General features: G+C 37.4%; 1 protein-coding gene across 2 annotated transcripts; it reads right to left on the reverse strand.

Moving 5' to 3' along the window:
* Nucleotides 1–676: 676 nt before the first annotated feature.
* On the reverse strand, nt 677–4520 carry LOC121984267 (protein OCTOPUS-like). 2 transcript variants are annotated; one of them, XR_006112833.1, is made up of 3 exons: nt 2190–4520; nt 1820–1877; nt 677–1148 (listed from the first exon to the last, which is right to left on the reverse strand). XR_006112833.1 is itself a non-coding variant. In XM_042537119.1 (2 exons), the coding sequence occupies exon 1, from the start codon at nt 4116–4118 to the stop codon at nt 2211–2213; it is 1908 nt and encodes a 635-aa protein (XP_042393053.1). In that variant the 5' UTR covers nt 4119–4519; the 3' UTR covers nt 678–1148; nt 2190–2210. The 2 variants fall into 2 exon arrangements, 1 of the variants encoding a protein (XP_042393053.1); XM_042537119.1 differs by lacking the exon at nt 1820–1877 and having other exon boundaries at nt 678–1148; nt 2190–4519.
* Nucleotides 4521–14655: the final 10135 nt, after the last annotated feature.

Below are 14655 nucleotides of genomic sequence, written 5' to 3' on the forward strand. Positions count from 1 at the left end.
TAATTTCGTCTCTAAATCCGTCGTTAAATGACATTTTTTTTTTTTTGTGGTCATCAAACTAATTAAGATAAATCTAAAACTTTACATTAGCTTAAAACAAATCAGTTCCTTAAAATGATTGATTATTAGTTTAGCAATTCAAAGCTAAAACCTCTAGATACAACCCTAAAAGTTTACAAATTCCATGGAACACTTGAAGTATATATTAAATTGCTATGCCAAAGATAGTTTCCCCTGAGGCAGTAAAGGGCAAGCCAAACTTTATATTGTTCGATTTTACTTGATAAGTTAACTAATTAAGTCCAGCCGAATCTAAATGAATTATCAAACCGTTTAAATGATTATTTACGCTTACTTAGTTTCTTTTTAACGAGTTTAAACTTAATTTTTTAAAATATTATCAAGTTCTTAATTTGAATGTTTAAAATGCTTACACTTATTTGATTAATTAGTATTAATTAAAAGTTTGATAAGATTTTTATTACGAACATGCAGACTTTATTCACGTGAGGTGTTCATAAATTTACGACAACTCACAATATTTGTTCACGAGAATAAACAAGTTGAATATATACTCGTTCAAATTTATTTATTTAATTAACTTATTATATTAAATAAATATAAATAAACTCTTAAGTCAAACACTTATTAATCTTCCCGTTAAATCAGTACATTATTATTATTATTATCGGTTCAGCTGTCAGTGGATCTTCAAACAGTGCACGAATAGGAAAAGAACAACTCGATGCAAGTTGCACATCGGATTGTAGAGTAGCAGTTCATTGGATTTGCCTCTTCAAAAATAAGATTTCAATCTGGATTGATAAGCAGATGAACTACGTCCTAGAATAGCAAATCCTGCCCCCACATATGGGCACAGTTTCTATTTGTATGGAAATTGCTCCAATAGATTTTAAATGTAAAATGAGCTAGCTGTGCTAAGACAAATGTACCAGAGTATGAGACCGTCTTTGCTCCAGCAGAATAGCAAATTCAGAGCTGGATTTAAGGTGCAATCATTAACATCTGCCAGAGAGCACATTTACGTGTGCTTTTGTCTGTTCCAGACCCTCTTCCCCCACATGCGTTGCAGGAATTCGGCCACAAGCTGACTTTGATTTATCCGAAAGCAAAATGTTATCATACTACTGCAATGATGATGGTGAATGAACCACGAGAGAAAAAACTATATATCACATAAACGATAGTACACTAACTATTCAAGAACAGCTAGCTAATATTAAGCCTGTAAAATGAATATTTTGAGACTATATATCAATACAATATTTAGGTTTCTCAAGATACAGAATCGTGAGTAAAGTCAGCATGAACTGCAAAGTCAATGCAAAGTCATAATGTAGCCTAGAATTAACAAAGGAAAAGATAAACAGTTTGATCAGTTGTCTCTAGCATAGTGAGTGGTGCATTGATGGAAAGGGCAAGGCACCAGCTACATCCTTGATAGGGATGGCTAGTTACATTAAGTCGAATTGAAGTAATAGGAAGGAGAACATGAAGACAAAAGGAATTGGTAAAAGTAAAAAAAAAAATCTAAGGAGATTTGATCCAATGAATTGCAACATATTCTTATTCTTTCGAGGCATAAAGCAGTGAACTCATGCGTCCACAAGTAAAACAATCATGCCACCCAATAAGCATTCGCAGAAAGCTTTGCTGAATTAAAAAACTGGTGATAGGATTAGCCGACAAAATAGCTTTACTAAAGCTAATAAAACATTCAACATTAGAGAGCTTAACCAGTTGAGAAGATAAACAATGCACAAAAGAACACATGAAGATCCGAAAGGATTGTCATTACCATTCAAGGAACTAAAGGGCTCTGCCAAAAGTAGTGTGATGTGATCCGATGATACTCACTTGCACCGCCAAGGAAGTAAAACACAAATGAATTGCAAATTAGTTACTCCATCCATTAGTATCCATATCAAACTGAAACTTGAAAGAGAGACGGAATAATAAACAAGAGAGACTTTAAACTCAGCAAGTAGCTATAAATTGCATTGCATTTCCTATAAAATTGTATCCGAGAACTTTCCAGCAATCAGAAAATATTTTCAACATTGTGCTTAAGAGGAGCCAGTTGATGTTGAAGTCACAAGAAACATCATTCATCCAAAAATATAGATTAGAATGCACACGAATTTATCAGGGGGAACAGAGAGTCTTACATTGGGCAACAGACAGATTGCTCAATACAGTCCTAGCATGCTCCTTGTTAAGTAACGTGAAGATATCTGCCTCCCCCTGCCAGAAGCAACTCCGTTCCTTCGGCTATTTCGCATTGGTGTCAAGTAAAACCTTAGCAGACCGTTGTTGTCGAGATGGTTCGGGGAGTACCTAGCACTTTTGTTCCTCTCCAGAACAAACTCATCTCTGCTATTCTTACAATAATGGTTGCTGGACTTGGTGTTGTGCTTCTTGATGCCCTTACACTCAGCGTTGCCACTGAAGGAATTCCTAGAGCTTACACTGCTGTTGCTCCTGAGCATCCTGTTATTTAAGCCCCTGGAGCTCAACTCCGGCCAGGACTCCGACAATGCCCTCTCAGCTATATTGGCATCTCCTCTGCTACTATTTCTTCGTTGAATGAGTCCCCAAATGTTCCACGCTTTGCTCCACCTCCGGGACTTCTTGGCAGCAGCTCCTCTTTGGTCCCCTAAGCCTGATTCGAAGCTTCCTAAGTAGTCGTCCCTCAAAGAGTTGGAATTCCAGTCTTTCACATCCCGGTCAAGCAATGTTGTGGGATTAAATTGGTAAAATTCCATGCCGCCGGCAAGGGATACCTTGCCGTTTGGGACCGGTTTGAGCTCACAGGCCTCCAGAGGCTGCTCGCGGATGGATGCTGATCGGTCCAGGCTTCGCCTTCGCCGGCTGGACGAATCCAAATAGTAGTCCCGGGTCTGTGACGAGCCACCGGGGACGGTGGTGGCATCCTCCTCGACGGGGATTAGGTAGTCAGAACGCTGCACGGTTTGCGAAGGAGCGTCCTCAACGACTGCGAGCATGGGAGGCAACCGAGGGAATACTGATCTGCCTCCGATGAGATAGCCGTCCCAGGAAGCCCTAGGCTCGTCCCACGAGAACCTGGTGTCGTCGAAAGACATCCGGCCGGCGTCTAGAGAGAAGCGTGGGTCAGTGTCGCAGGATCTACGGCCGGAGGCATTCACCGCGACCTCCGACTGCGTGTCGCGGAACATCCGGGATAACTTGGCCGGCTTTTCCGTCCGGACTGTAGCTTCGCCGTTTTGCTTCTTGAGCTTCTGCTTTCGCCGCCATTTCTGGAGCTTTTTGCTGAAAACGGAAGCGGCGAGCCAGAAGCTGTTGGCAATCTCCTTGAGGTCCTTGGGCGGAGGCTTCTTCGCCTGCTTCCTTAGTGGCTGGGAGTCTAGATCTATGTGGTCCTTCATTGGCTTCAGTTCCAGCGTTATATCCTCAACCCTCGCCACTTTCCTTTCCTCATTCATCTCCCTGGAGCTTCCGACCACCACGACAACGGGATCAGCGGGTCTTATCTCGTCATTGCTCTCCCCTTTCGCTTCGCGTGTTTCGGAGGAGGGGGAGATAGCGTCGGGAAAGGGAACCCCTATGTTTCGGCTCTCCTCCTCGCTTTTTAACGCACCATTAGCTGTGGCAATGGTGAGGATCGAAGCAGAGAGTGCAGCGCAGGGGTTCTCGGCCACCCGGCAGTGGCTGTCGCTCTGGTTAAACAGCGACCACAGCGTGCTACGGCCGCGGACGTCGCAGGACCTCCGCTGCGGCTCAAATGCAGCGGCAGGGGGCCGCTGGGCTGAGAACCCGTCCGCACCATCGCCTCGGACGAAGGAAGAGGACTTGGAGCGGCGCAGAAAAGAAGACCCGGCGGCGGGTCCGGCACCGGTGGCGACCTTGCGGAAGACAGACCGGAGGGAGGAGGTGGACCTACGGCCGGCGGAGCCAGCGGGGGCCTCAAGGCCCGCGAGGCGTTCGCGGAGGCAGGAGGCGCAGAAGCCGGTGACGGTCTCGCCCGGGTGGACGTCGCACGTGGAGGTAGGCAGGCGGCGCGGCGGTTGCAGCTGGTGATGGTGGTAGAGCGCTCGCCTCTCAATCTCCGCCGTCATCGGAGTCCCGTGTCCCGCTCCTGCAATCAATGATCTGATCCCCCCTCCTTAAAGCTCATCCGCTGCTCGCTTGAGGTGCCACTTGCTAATAATTGTTATCACTGTTGCCGCAGTGCCAGTAGCCTTGTTGCCATCGTCGCGACGCCGGGTGGCGCAGCATTAGCGGAAGCAGGGGAGCAGAAGGAAATCGCAGACGAGGAAGGCGATTGTGGCGCGTTCAATGAGGAGCGAGTGAAATGGCAGTAAAAGGAGGACGAAAAAAAAAGGGGCATCAACAATCGGATTCCAAAAGAGAAAAGCAAAAGCAACACGCTTCCTTCCTCCCTCCCTCCCTCCCTCTTTACCCTTCTCCTTCTTCCTTGTTCGCCATTGTCGATTTCATCTAGCTCGATCTTTCTTTCGATATAGCAACTGGGGAATTGGGCAGTGCATGCTGGAAATTGGGAAGACACAAAGGGGTGAACAAAAAGGTCGAGAGGGCCTTTGGGACAGGGTGGGGCCCGCGTCGTACAGGGCCGTGACGAACGAGACAAATCGTGAATCGAACCGATGCAAACAAGCGCTGTCACCCGCGTTGGGCCCGGTCCCGGACCCGTTTTGCGAGATTTGGGTGGTTGGGTGCCTGGGACTTCCACGTTGTTCGGTGGGTGTAGGCATATGACGTACGTACGCGCAGAGGTTACAGTCTCCGATATAATTTATTGTGATCTGTCTCTTCTATATAAATAGATCAAGTCTAGAGCTAGAGCCATCCGCTCACAGCGCCTATAACTAATCCCTGCCATCAGATACAAGCTCATTGTGGAATCTAAGGCTTTAAAATGAATAATTTAAATCTCATTTTTATTTTATTCAATATTTTAAATTAAATATAAGTAAAATTGTCTACGTCGTGCGACATGCAACTCGTAGAAGCATTCTGGCTTTCTTTCTCCCGCTTGATGGTTATTGGAAACCAGAGTTTTTCAAAGGGTATTTTAAATCATGCCTATTTGATGTGGATGATTTTTTTGTTCTATCGTTTCCGTCAACGTTTAACTTTTTATCATACATTTAAATTTAAAAATAATTTCAACGGATGCATGCAATTTCAACCTCTCCCTCTCTCCGTGCGTTTAAATATAATCTATTCTTTGTCAAGACATCGAAATTTTTTTAAAAAAAATGATATACTAAAAGAAATCTTAAAAAAATACTCAATAATAGATATTTAAAATGATAGAACTATAAAACATAAAATAATGATCATAAATTTATATATCTATCTTTAAATATTTTTTTAAAAAAAATTCCTTATACATATTATTACTAAAAAAAAATAGCTCTCTATTTTAGTGAACGATATCATCTTCATACTAAAGCACTCGTAAATATTTTTTTTATCCCTTTCAGACGATGGCAACCTATTTATGATTTTCAATGAAACTCACGTACTGACTTGGTTAGACTCTCATTTTAAAATGATGGAATAAGGTGTAGCATGTTTCAACATCTAGTTCTCATTCATTAGCAACACACTTAATGGTTTTCAATGAAACCCACATACTGACTTGGTTAGAGTCTTATTTTAAAATGATGTAATAAGATGTGGCTTGTTTCAACATCTAATTCTTATTCATTCACAGAGGTAATGGACGTGTTTAATCTTTAATGTTTATGTTTATCTCCTGTGAATTTGTAATTTTATTGATGAGTTAAGATATAAATTTTATTAGATTTCAAAATAGTATTACTGTTGTGCTAAATATATTCAGAACAATATACACCTAGATTTAGAAAACCTTTGTGAGTGTGAACCTAGATTTAGAAAACCTTTGTGAGTGTGAATTTAATTGTTAATAATTTTAATATTTTAAAAATATAAACTTCAGTTCATATTGGACAGAAACTATATTAGAATAATATGTTAAGTCACTTTAAAAAATTATTTTGGAACATCCATAAGGAAAAGAAGACAATCTATATTAGATTAATATCTTAAGTCACTTTAAGAAGTTATTTTGAAGCATTCATAATGAAAGGAAGATACCATGTTATGTTCATTTATATACAGATGGATTATCAAAACGTCCCTCTTTGATATTTTCTTAGACATATAAAATATGCAACATATTCGGACTATATTAATATATTTTAAAATTAAAATTGAACATCTAAAACCTTTACCAGTATAACTAATCATTTTAGATTTTCAAGTGTATATATATGAATTTGATTGATATACTTTTGAAATTCAACAAAATGATAAATAAATAATTTCCAAAGCAAACACATGTAAAGTAATAAACAAAAAAAAAAGTCAGCTTATTACTTGGCTAAAAAATAACGGGTTCAAAATCGATTTCAAAGTAAAAACTCTTTCCCTTCCAAAAATAAAATAATAAGTCATAAATTTATATGTTTATCCTTCGATATTTTTTTAAAATTTTATTTATATATATCATTGCTAAAAAAACATAGCTCTCTGTTTTAGTGGACGATATCATCCCCACACTGAAGCACTCGTAAATATCTTTTTGTATCCCTCTCAAACGGTGGCAACACACTTATGGTTTTCAATGAAACTCACATACTGACTTGGTTAAGCTCTAATTTTAAAATGATGGAATAAGGTGTAACATGTTTCAACATCTAGTTCTCATTCATTAGCAATACACTTATGATTTTCAATGAAACTCACATACTAACTTGATTAGAATCTCATTTTAAAATGATATAATAAGATGTGGCATGTTTCAACATCTAGTTCTTATTCATTCACAAAGCAGCGTGGATCCTCTGGACTCGTTCTTCCCTGGTCCCCCCTGGACCACGAAATTCATATAAATTGATGGATCACGTGTAGATCCCGTGCAGAAACGCAGAACGCGTAGAAACGCAGACGTGAAGCCCTAACCTCACCTCTCGCGATCCCACACTTCTGCCGGCGGACCGTTGCTATCCTCTCGCCCCCAGAAACGCTCCTCCTGTGATCTCCCTGAGCAAAACTTAGCCGGCGACACCTCCGCCGGCGACAACCCAGTGCTCGCACCACGCAGAAAACACAGCACTGCCTCCTCCGAGCCAGTTCTCCTACTCCTCCGCAGAAAACGCATCAGGCGACGAAATCCATATAGTTTCAGATCGGCGTGCTCCTCCTCCGCACATCTGCCTCCTCCGAGCCCGAGCCCTGTCTCAAGATCCTCAACCTCTGCCGCCGTTAGGGCTAAATTGCGGTACTGTTTCACCCTAATCCCATCCTCAGATTTGGTTGCCTATAGTTTCAGCTTGTCATTCTAGCTTGTTGTCTTCTTCTTCAAGGTTAATTAAAATGCAAATTTTGGTACTGCTAAAATGCAAAGTTTGGTACTGCTGCCCCTTTAGCTACACGTTTAAATTTGTTGAACTATCAAGTATCGATTGAATTGCTTAATTTGTGTTTCCCATTTACAGTGTGATGCAATTCTTTAAGGATTGCTTGATGAATGTTGTCCATTAAATCTAATTGATCAATTTGTAAATACGAACATTGTTAACGGTCACATTCTCAAAGAAGATAATTTTCTTTAGAGCAGATGGTGACTTCCAGACACCCATAACTATACTATAGAGCTAATTTGTCACTATGTTTTTTAGTTCTAAAATATAATTTTAAAAAAAATATTTTTTTTTGTAGGATCAAAGTAATTATCATGGATGGTGAATCTACAAGTTGTCGTCATTTGAATTTTGAAGGAAATGAAGATAGTTGGGAAGGTGACTTTGATATTATTAATGAAGGTAATAAGATTCATCTTTGGGAATGTATTGAACTTCAATATATCGAATTTCCCTTTTTAGACATTTTTATTTGTTTGTGTGTTATTATGGGCTTGAACATTGAAACAGATTTGGATATACCACAAATGGGGCTAGAATTTGAAACAGAAGAATATGCATATCAATTTTATTTGGCATATGCTAAAAAGGTTGGATTTGGCATAAGGAGAGGTAAAACCCATATGGATAAATCGGGTAAATTACTTGATAGGGTTTTTTATTGTTGTGCCCAAGGTAAAAGAGGAAAAGACAAACGAGATCTTTATGTCAAAGTAAGTCGTGATGAAACAAGGTTTGGTTGTGAGGCTAAAATGAAGATTAGTATTCGAAAAAAAAACCAAGTTTACTGTGGTGCAATTTGTTAAAGAGCATAATCATTATCTCTCAAGTTCAAACAAAACGCACCTCTATAAAAGTCATAGAAATATATCTTCTTCTACATCGATACAAATTGATATGGTAAGTGATGTGGGAATCCCCCCAAAAGCATCTCATGATCTTATGGTGAGGCAAGTAGTGGGAGGGAGAATTTAGGATTTATTTCTGAGGATTATAAAAACTACTTGCGATCCAAAAGAACAATAAACATGAGAGTTGGGGATACAGGGGGTGTATTGGAGTATTTGCAAAAAATACAGTTTGATGATCCAAATTTTTTTTATGCTATTCAAGTTGATGAAGATGATTTGATTACTAATATTTTTTGGTCTGATGCTAAGATGAGAGCTGATTATGCTAATTTTGGAGATGTTGTTTGCTTTGACACCACCTACAGAAAGAACAATGAAGGTCAACCAATTGTGTTGTTTGTAGATGTTAATCATCATAAACAATCCATACTTTTTGGTGCAGCTTTATTATATGATGAAACCAGTTTAACTTTTGAGTGGTTGTTTGATACATTAATTAGAGCTATGGGTGATAAAAAACCAACTACTATTCTTACAGATCAAGATACAGCAATGGCAAAAGCATTAACTTCCAGATGGCCTGAAACACATCATCGTTTGTGCATTTAACACATTTATCAAAATGCCGCCATACATTTGAGTCGAGTTTTTTTCTCAGTTTAGAGACTTAATTTGCTAAAGATTTTGCCTCATGTATATATGATTTTGATGAAGAGGAAGATTTTATTTCAGCATGGAACATAATGTTAGCAAAGTATGCACTTGAAGATAATGATTGGTTGAGGCGCATGTACAATATCAAGGAAAAATGGACTTTGGTATATGGACGATAAATGTTTTGCGCAGATATGACTACAACCCAAAGAAGTGAGAGCATGAATAGTATTGTGAAAAAGTATGTCACTTATAAACACAAGTTTTTAGACTTCTTCAATCACTTCCAAAGACTCCTTGATGATCGTCGATATGAAGAATTAAAAGTTGATTTCAGATCAAATACAATTGTTCCATATTTAATGTTTCCAATTGAGATTTTAAAGCATTCTAGTGAAATTTATACTCATGAGGCATACAAGTGTTTTCAACAGGAGTGGTGTCTATCTCATGATTCTAGTCTAGAGATTGTTGAGGATGTTGATACATTTACAAAATATAAAGTGACTCCTCACAAAAAGAGAAATCATCATATAGTTACACTTAATAAGAAGTGTGAAAAAATTGAGTGCAGTTGTAGAAATTTTGAATTTGCTGGAATTTTATGTTCTCATATTCTGAAAAATTTACATGGAAAAATATCATGAAGATCCCTAGTGAGTATGTATTGAAAAGGTGGACAAGAAAAGCAAAAATTGGATATTTTGAAGTTAATGATTCAATGGCCAATAATGCTAGTTTGGATCCAAAATTAATTCAAAACATACGATACAAAGAGTTGTGTGGGTTGAATGTTCAATTGGTTACCAAGGCAGTGGAAAGGGATGACACTTACAAGTTTGTTAAAGATGCTATGTTGAGTTTGTGTAAGATGGTGGATGATAAGTTGCAAGTTACTCAATCAAATGTCCAACAATCAAATGTGAGCCAAGCATCATAAGAATTTGATTATGGTGAAGGGAACTCTACTGGAGTGAAAGGAATTAAAATGAAGAAAAAAACGGTGTCAAGTAAGAGGTTGAAAGGTGGGTTAGAGAAGATTTCAAGGAAAAGAAAAGCAGCGAGGAAAACAAACCAAGCTTCAACAATTGTAATGGTTTCTATTCCATAACTTCACAAATTTTGTTTATTTGGTATTATTTGTTGGTAAATTTGAATAACTTAAATCATTCTATTTTTTTTATAACACAGGGTGTAGATCAAACTATTTCCAGCGTGGCTAGCGTACAATATGACCAGATCAATCATCAAGTTGGTGTTGTTTTACTTATGTTAATCTAAGATAATTTATGTTATAACTATCTAAGATTGTATTTTATTTTTTTGTTTTAGCCTATAAATTCTGTGCCAATAATTGGTAGTTCTATTGGTAGTTTCAATATGACTGAGCCACCGTTACTGGCATCACAACTTTCTCAGGTATATATACATTTTAGTAACAATAGAACTTGTTAAAAAAATGACTGATTAAAATTTTGCTAACTGATTTGGTTGAGTCACTTGTATATTTGGCTTAGTGTCTTGTGAAATTAGCAAAGTATGGTTTACAGATCTTTAACTGACAATCTTGTTTGGTTTCACATAGGCCTTAAATAGTAGTACATGTTTGCTGATCTTGTATGGTTTTCACAGGCCTGATGTGAACTTTTGTTAACTTTCTGACTCTGTAACATGTTAACTTCTGCCTAATCTATCTTTTGTTTATTGTTATAGGTGCAATTCCCATTTGTGCAGTTTGCTGGACCACCTCCTGCGGCCTCCTCTCCTTAGACATCAACGATCTCGTATGTGTCTATATCTATTTATATGTGCACTTAAAATTGTAGTTAATCTATTGATATGATTTCCTTTCTTGACAGGTTCCAAATGCTTTAGGAGTCTTAAAAGGAAGACAATGCTAAGATTGAGTTCTTACATAACTTTCTAAATTGTTGCATCCCCCTTTTGGCAATGGAGATGTGTTTACTTTTTGTTGGAAAAATATTGTTAGCTATATTTGATGATTCCTGATGTATCCTGGTTTGATGATTCCTGATGCATCCTGGTTTGATGTGTATATATATATATATTTGAAGAATGTAATGGACTATTCTGAGTAAGAAATATTGCACAAGAATTGGTATTGTAAGTTTTGTGTTTTCACTATGTGCATAAATCTTCTATAGGAATTGAATATAATAGTTGTTCTTGTAAATTAAATGTTCCATGATCAATTCTGTATTTGACCAATGTTTCCTGTGTTATTAATTCCATTGTCAGTTTTTTATTAATTCCATTAGCTCTATCCCTCTCTTGATAGTCTCTCCTTTTGGTTTAGAGCAAGCTAGGATGTATGTTTAGTGCAGTTGTATGTGGGAAGGGTCGTTTCTGGAATGTAATAGCTGCTACTTGCTCCTTGTTGACTGGAAGGTTAGAGCAAGCTAGGCCATATAAGATAGGAAGCTAGACGTGTAGTTATCCCATACCAATAAGTTTGCCTAAAATCAGTCACGCCTTCATTTTACGTGGCAACAACAACTTAGCCCCAACAAATTAACCATTCAATCATTTCCATCCTTATTCAATGATGCTTTGTTCGATATTTTTTTTTTATCGTGCATAGATTTTTAAGATGATATAGTTCGACATATTGCTCTACAATTGTCCAATAAAAGCTACTGAGAACCTTTGCTGAAAACAACTAAAAAATATTATGCCAAGAACCAAACAAACAAACAACTCAAAAACCTACCTCAGTCCTCTCTAGGCATGATAGGCTTCCAAGCCAACAATTCTGCTAAAATACAACCGACACTCCACAAGTAAATTCCCACACTGTAGTTTGTGGCTCCCAAGAGCAACTCTGGGGCTCGATACCAAAGAGTTACTACCCGACTAGTCATAGGATGCTACTAATTGAGCCAAGTCTCATTAGTAAGGTTCATAACTCCAAGTTAACAAATGCATACAAACCACTATAACAAGTATAACAGAACTAGTTCACTTTGTATAACAAAACAAGTTACATTACTTAGAGTTACATCAAAATGTCAAGTTACATTACAAAATAAGTTACATCAACCACATCCCCATCATCATAATCCAAGTACATACAACTACACCGATAGCAACTCTAAATTTCCTATTCAATGAACGTATTTCGTCATTAAACTGCATAATTATATGATTGTTGTTCCCATCATCCAGAACATCATTATATTCAGCAGCACCATCATAGCTAACACTTTTCTCCAATTCACTAATCTGCAACATTAATTTTTTATTATTCCTCTTCAACTCATTAATAATTGTCATATTTCTCTCTGACGGTTCTGGGTCATGCCATAAGAAAAAGTCACATCCTCTTTTCTGAATTTCAAATAAATTTAATCAAAATTCAATAATTAAGAAACTCACAACACCATGTTCGTATAATGAAAACTTACTCTAAAATTTGGACATGAAAAAAATCGCCATCCTGGGTTGGATTCCGTCCATGATGTCTGGAGAATAGTTCGTAACCCACAATAACATAATATATCGGGAGCTTCGCATTGCTCGTCGTTCATGCGTCGTCGAGTGGAAGATGATGTTGATGAAGAGTCGGATGGCATGATATTTCTTTCATTTTACCTAAACAACAACAATTTATGAAAAAGACATAAATTTGACTAAAACATACAAATTTCGACGGAAAAACTAACAACAGTCCCCAACATACTTAAAATGTCTCAATTCTATCAAAGAATTTTAGCGCTCACAGAAACTTCCACTTTCTCCCATGTCATGTAATCTACAAGTGAGAACATTCCCTTAGTGTAACTCTATCCTTTGTTGAAATTACTTTTAAGCTTTGTCTAAACTTTGCAAACACATTAATAACAAATTTTATGGTACAACGTGTATAAAATGACATCAAAGATGTTTAGACTTTCATCAAGCAAAGACAACAAGCTAGAACTTCAATCTGAAACTATAGATTGTACAAACCAAAGAAATATTGGAAGAATCCCAAAAATTGATAACCCAATTGCATGTGACTTGAGTTTACAAATAAGCATAAATGGGAAACACAAATTAAGCAATTCAATCGATACTTGATAGTTCAACATATTTAAACGTGTAGCTAAAGGGGCAGCAGTACCAAAATTTACATTTTAATTAACCTTGAAGAAGAAGCCAACAAGCTAGAATGACAATATGAAACTATAGGCAACCAAATCTGAGGATGGGATTAGGGTGAAACAGTACCGCAATTTAGCCCTAACGACGGCAAAGGTTAAGGATCTTGAGACAGGGCGAGGGCTCGGAGGAGGCAGATCCCCGGAGGAGGAGCACGCCGATCTGAAACTATATGGATTTCGTCGCCTGATGTGTTTTCTGCGGAGGAGTAGGAGAACTGGCTCGGAGGAGGCAGTGCTGCGTTTTCTGCGTGGTGCGAGCACTGGGTCGTCGCCGGCGGAGGTGTTGCCGACTGAGTTTTGCTCAGGGAGATCACAGGAGGAGCGTTTCTGAGGGCGAGAGGATGACGACGGTCAGCCGACGGAGGTGTGGGATCGCGAGAGGTGAGGTTAGAGCTTCGCGTCTACGTTTCTACGCGTTCTGCGTTTCTGTGTTTCTGCACGGGATCTACACGTGTGCGACACATGATCCATCAATTTATATGAATTTCGTGGTCCGGAGGGGGGACTAGGGTAGAACGGGTCCAAAGGATCTGCGCTGTTCGCCAAGGTAATGGATATGTTTAATTTTTAATGTCTGTGTTTATCTCCTGTAGATTTGTAATTTTATTGATGAGTTAAGATGTAAATTTTGTTAGATTTCAAAATAGCATTACTGTTGTGCTAAATATATTCAGAACTATATGCACCTAGATTTAGAAAATCTTTGCAAGTGTGAATTTAGTTGTTAATAATTTTAATATTTTAAAAATATAAACTTCAGTTCATATTGGATAGAAACGATATTAAAATAATATGTTAAGCCACTTTAAGAAATTATTTTGGAACATCCATAAGGAAAGGAAGACAAACAATATGCTAAGTCACTTTACGAAGTTATTTTGGAACATCCATAGTGAAAGAAAGACATCATGTTATGTTCATTTACATAACCAACACATATAGATTATTAAAACGTCCCTCATTTACATAATCAACACATATCGATTATTAAAACACCCCTCTTTGATATTTTCTTAGACATATAAAATATGTAACATATTCATAGTATATTAATATATTTTAAAATTAAAATTCAACATCTAAAACCTTTACCAATATAACTAATCATTTTAGATTTTCAAGTGTATATACATGAATTTGATTGATATGCTTCTGAAATTCAACAAAATAATAAATAAATAATTTCCAAAGCGAACACATGTAAAGTAAAAAAAAAAAAATCAGCTTATTACTTGGCTAAAAAATAACTGGTTCAAAATCGATATTCAATCGATTTCAAAGTAAAAACTCTTTTTCTCCTAAAATTTTATAAAAATACTAAAGTAGTTGGATCATATATGATTTCACAAGTTTTATTGATTGACAAAATAAATTATTTATACAATTTTATAATTTTATATTTGTCTTCATCGATTTTTTTTTTATTCTATCACTTTTTTATAATGTAGACATAATAGATTATATTTTACTAAAATAAAATTTTCAATTTAACCAAGTAATATACGGAACGAC

This window comes from Zingiber officinale, chromosome 5B (assembly GCF_018446385.1).
Source record: "Zingiber officinale cultivar Zhangliang chromosome 5B, Zo_v1.1, whole genome shotgun sequence".
NCBI classification, from domain to species: Eukaryota; Viridiplantae; Streptophyta; class Magnoliopsida; order Zingiberales; family Zingiberaceae; genus Zingiber; species Zingiber officinale.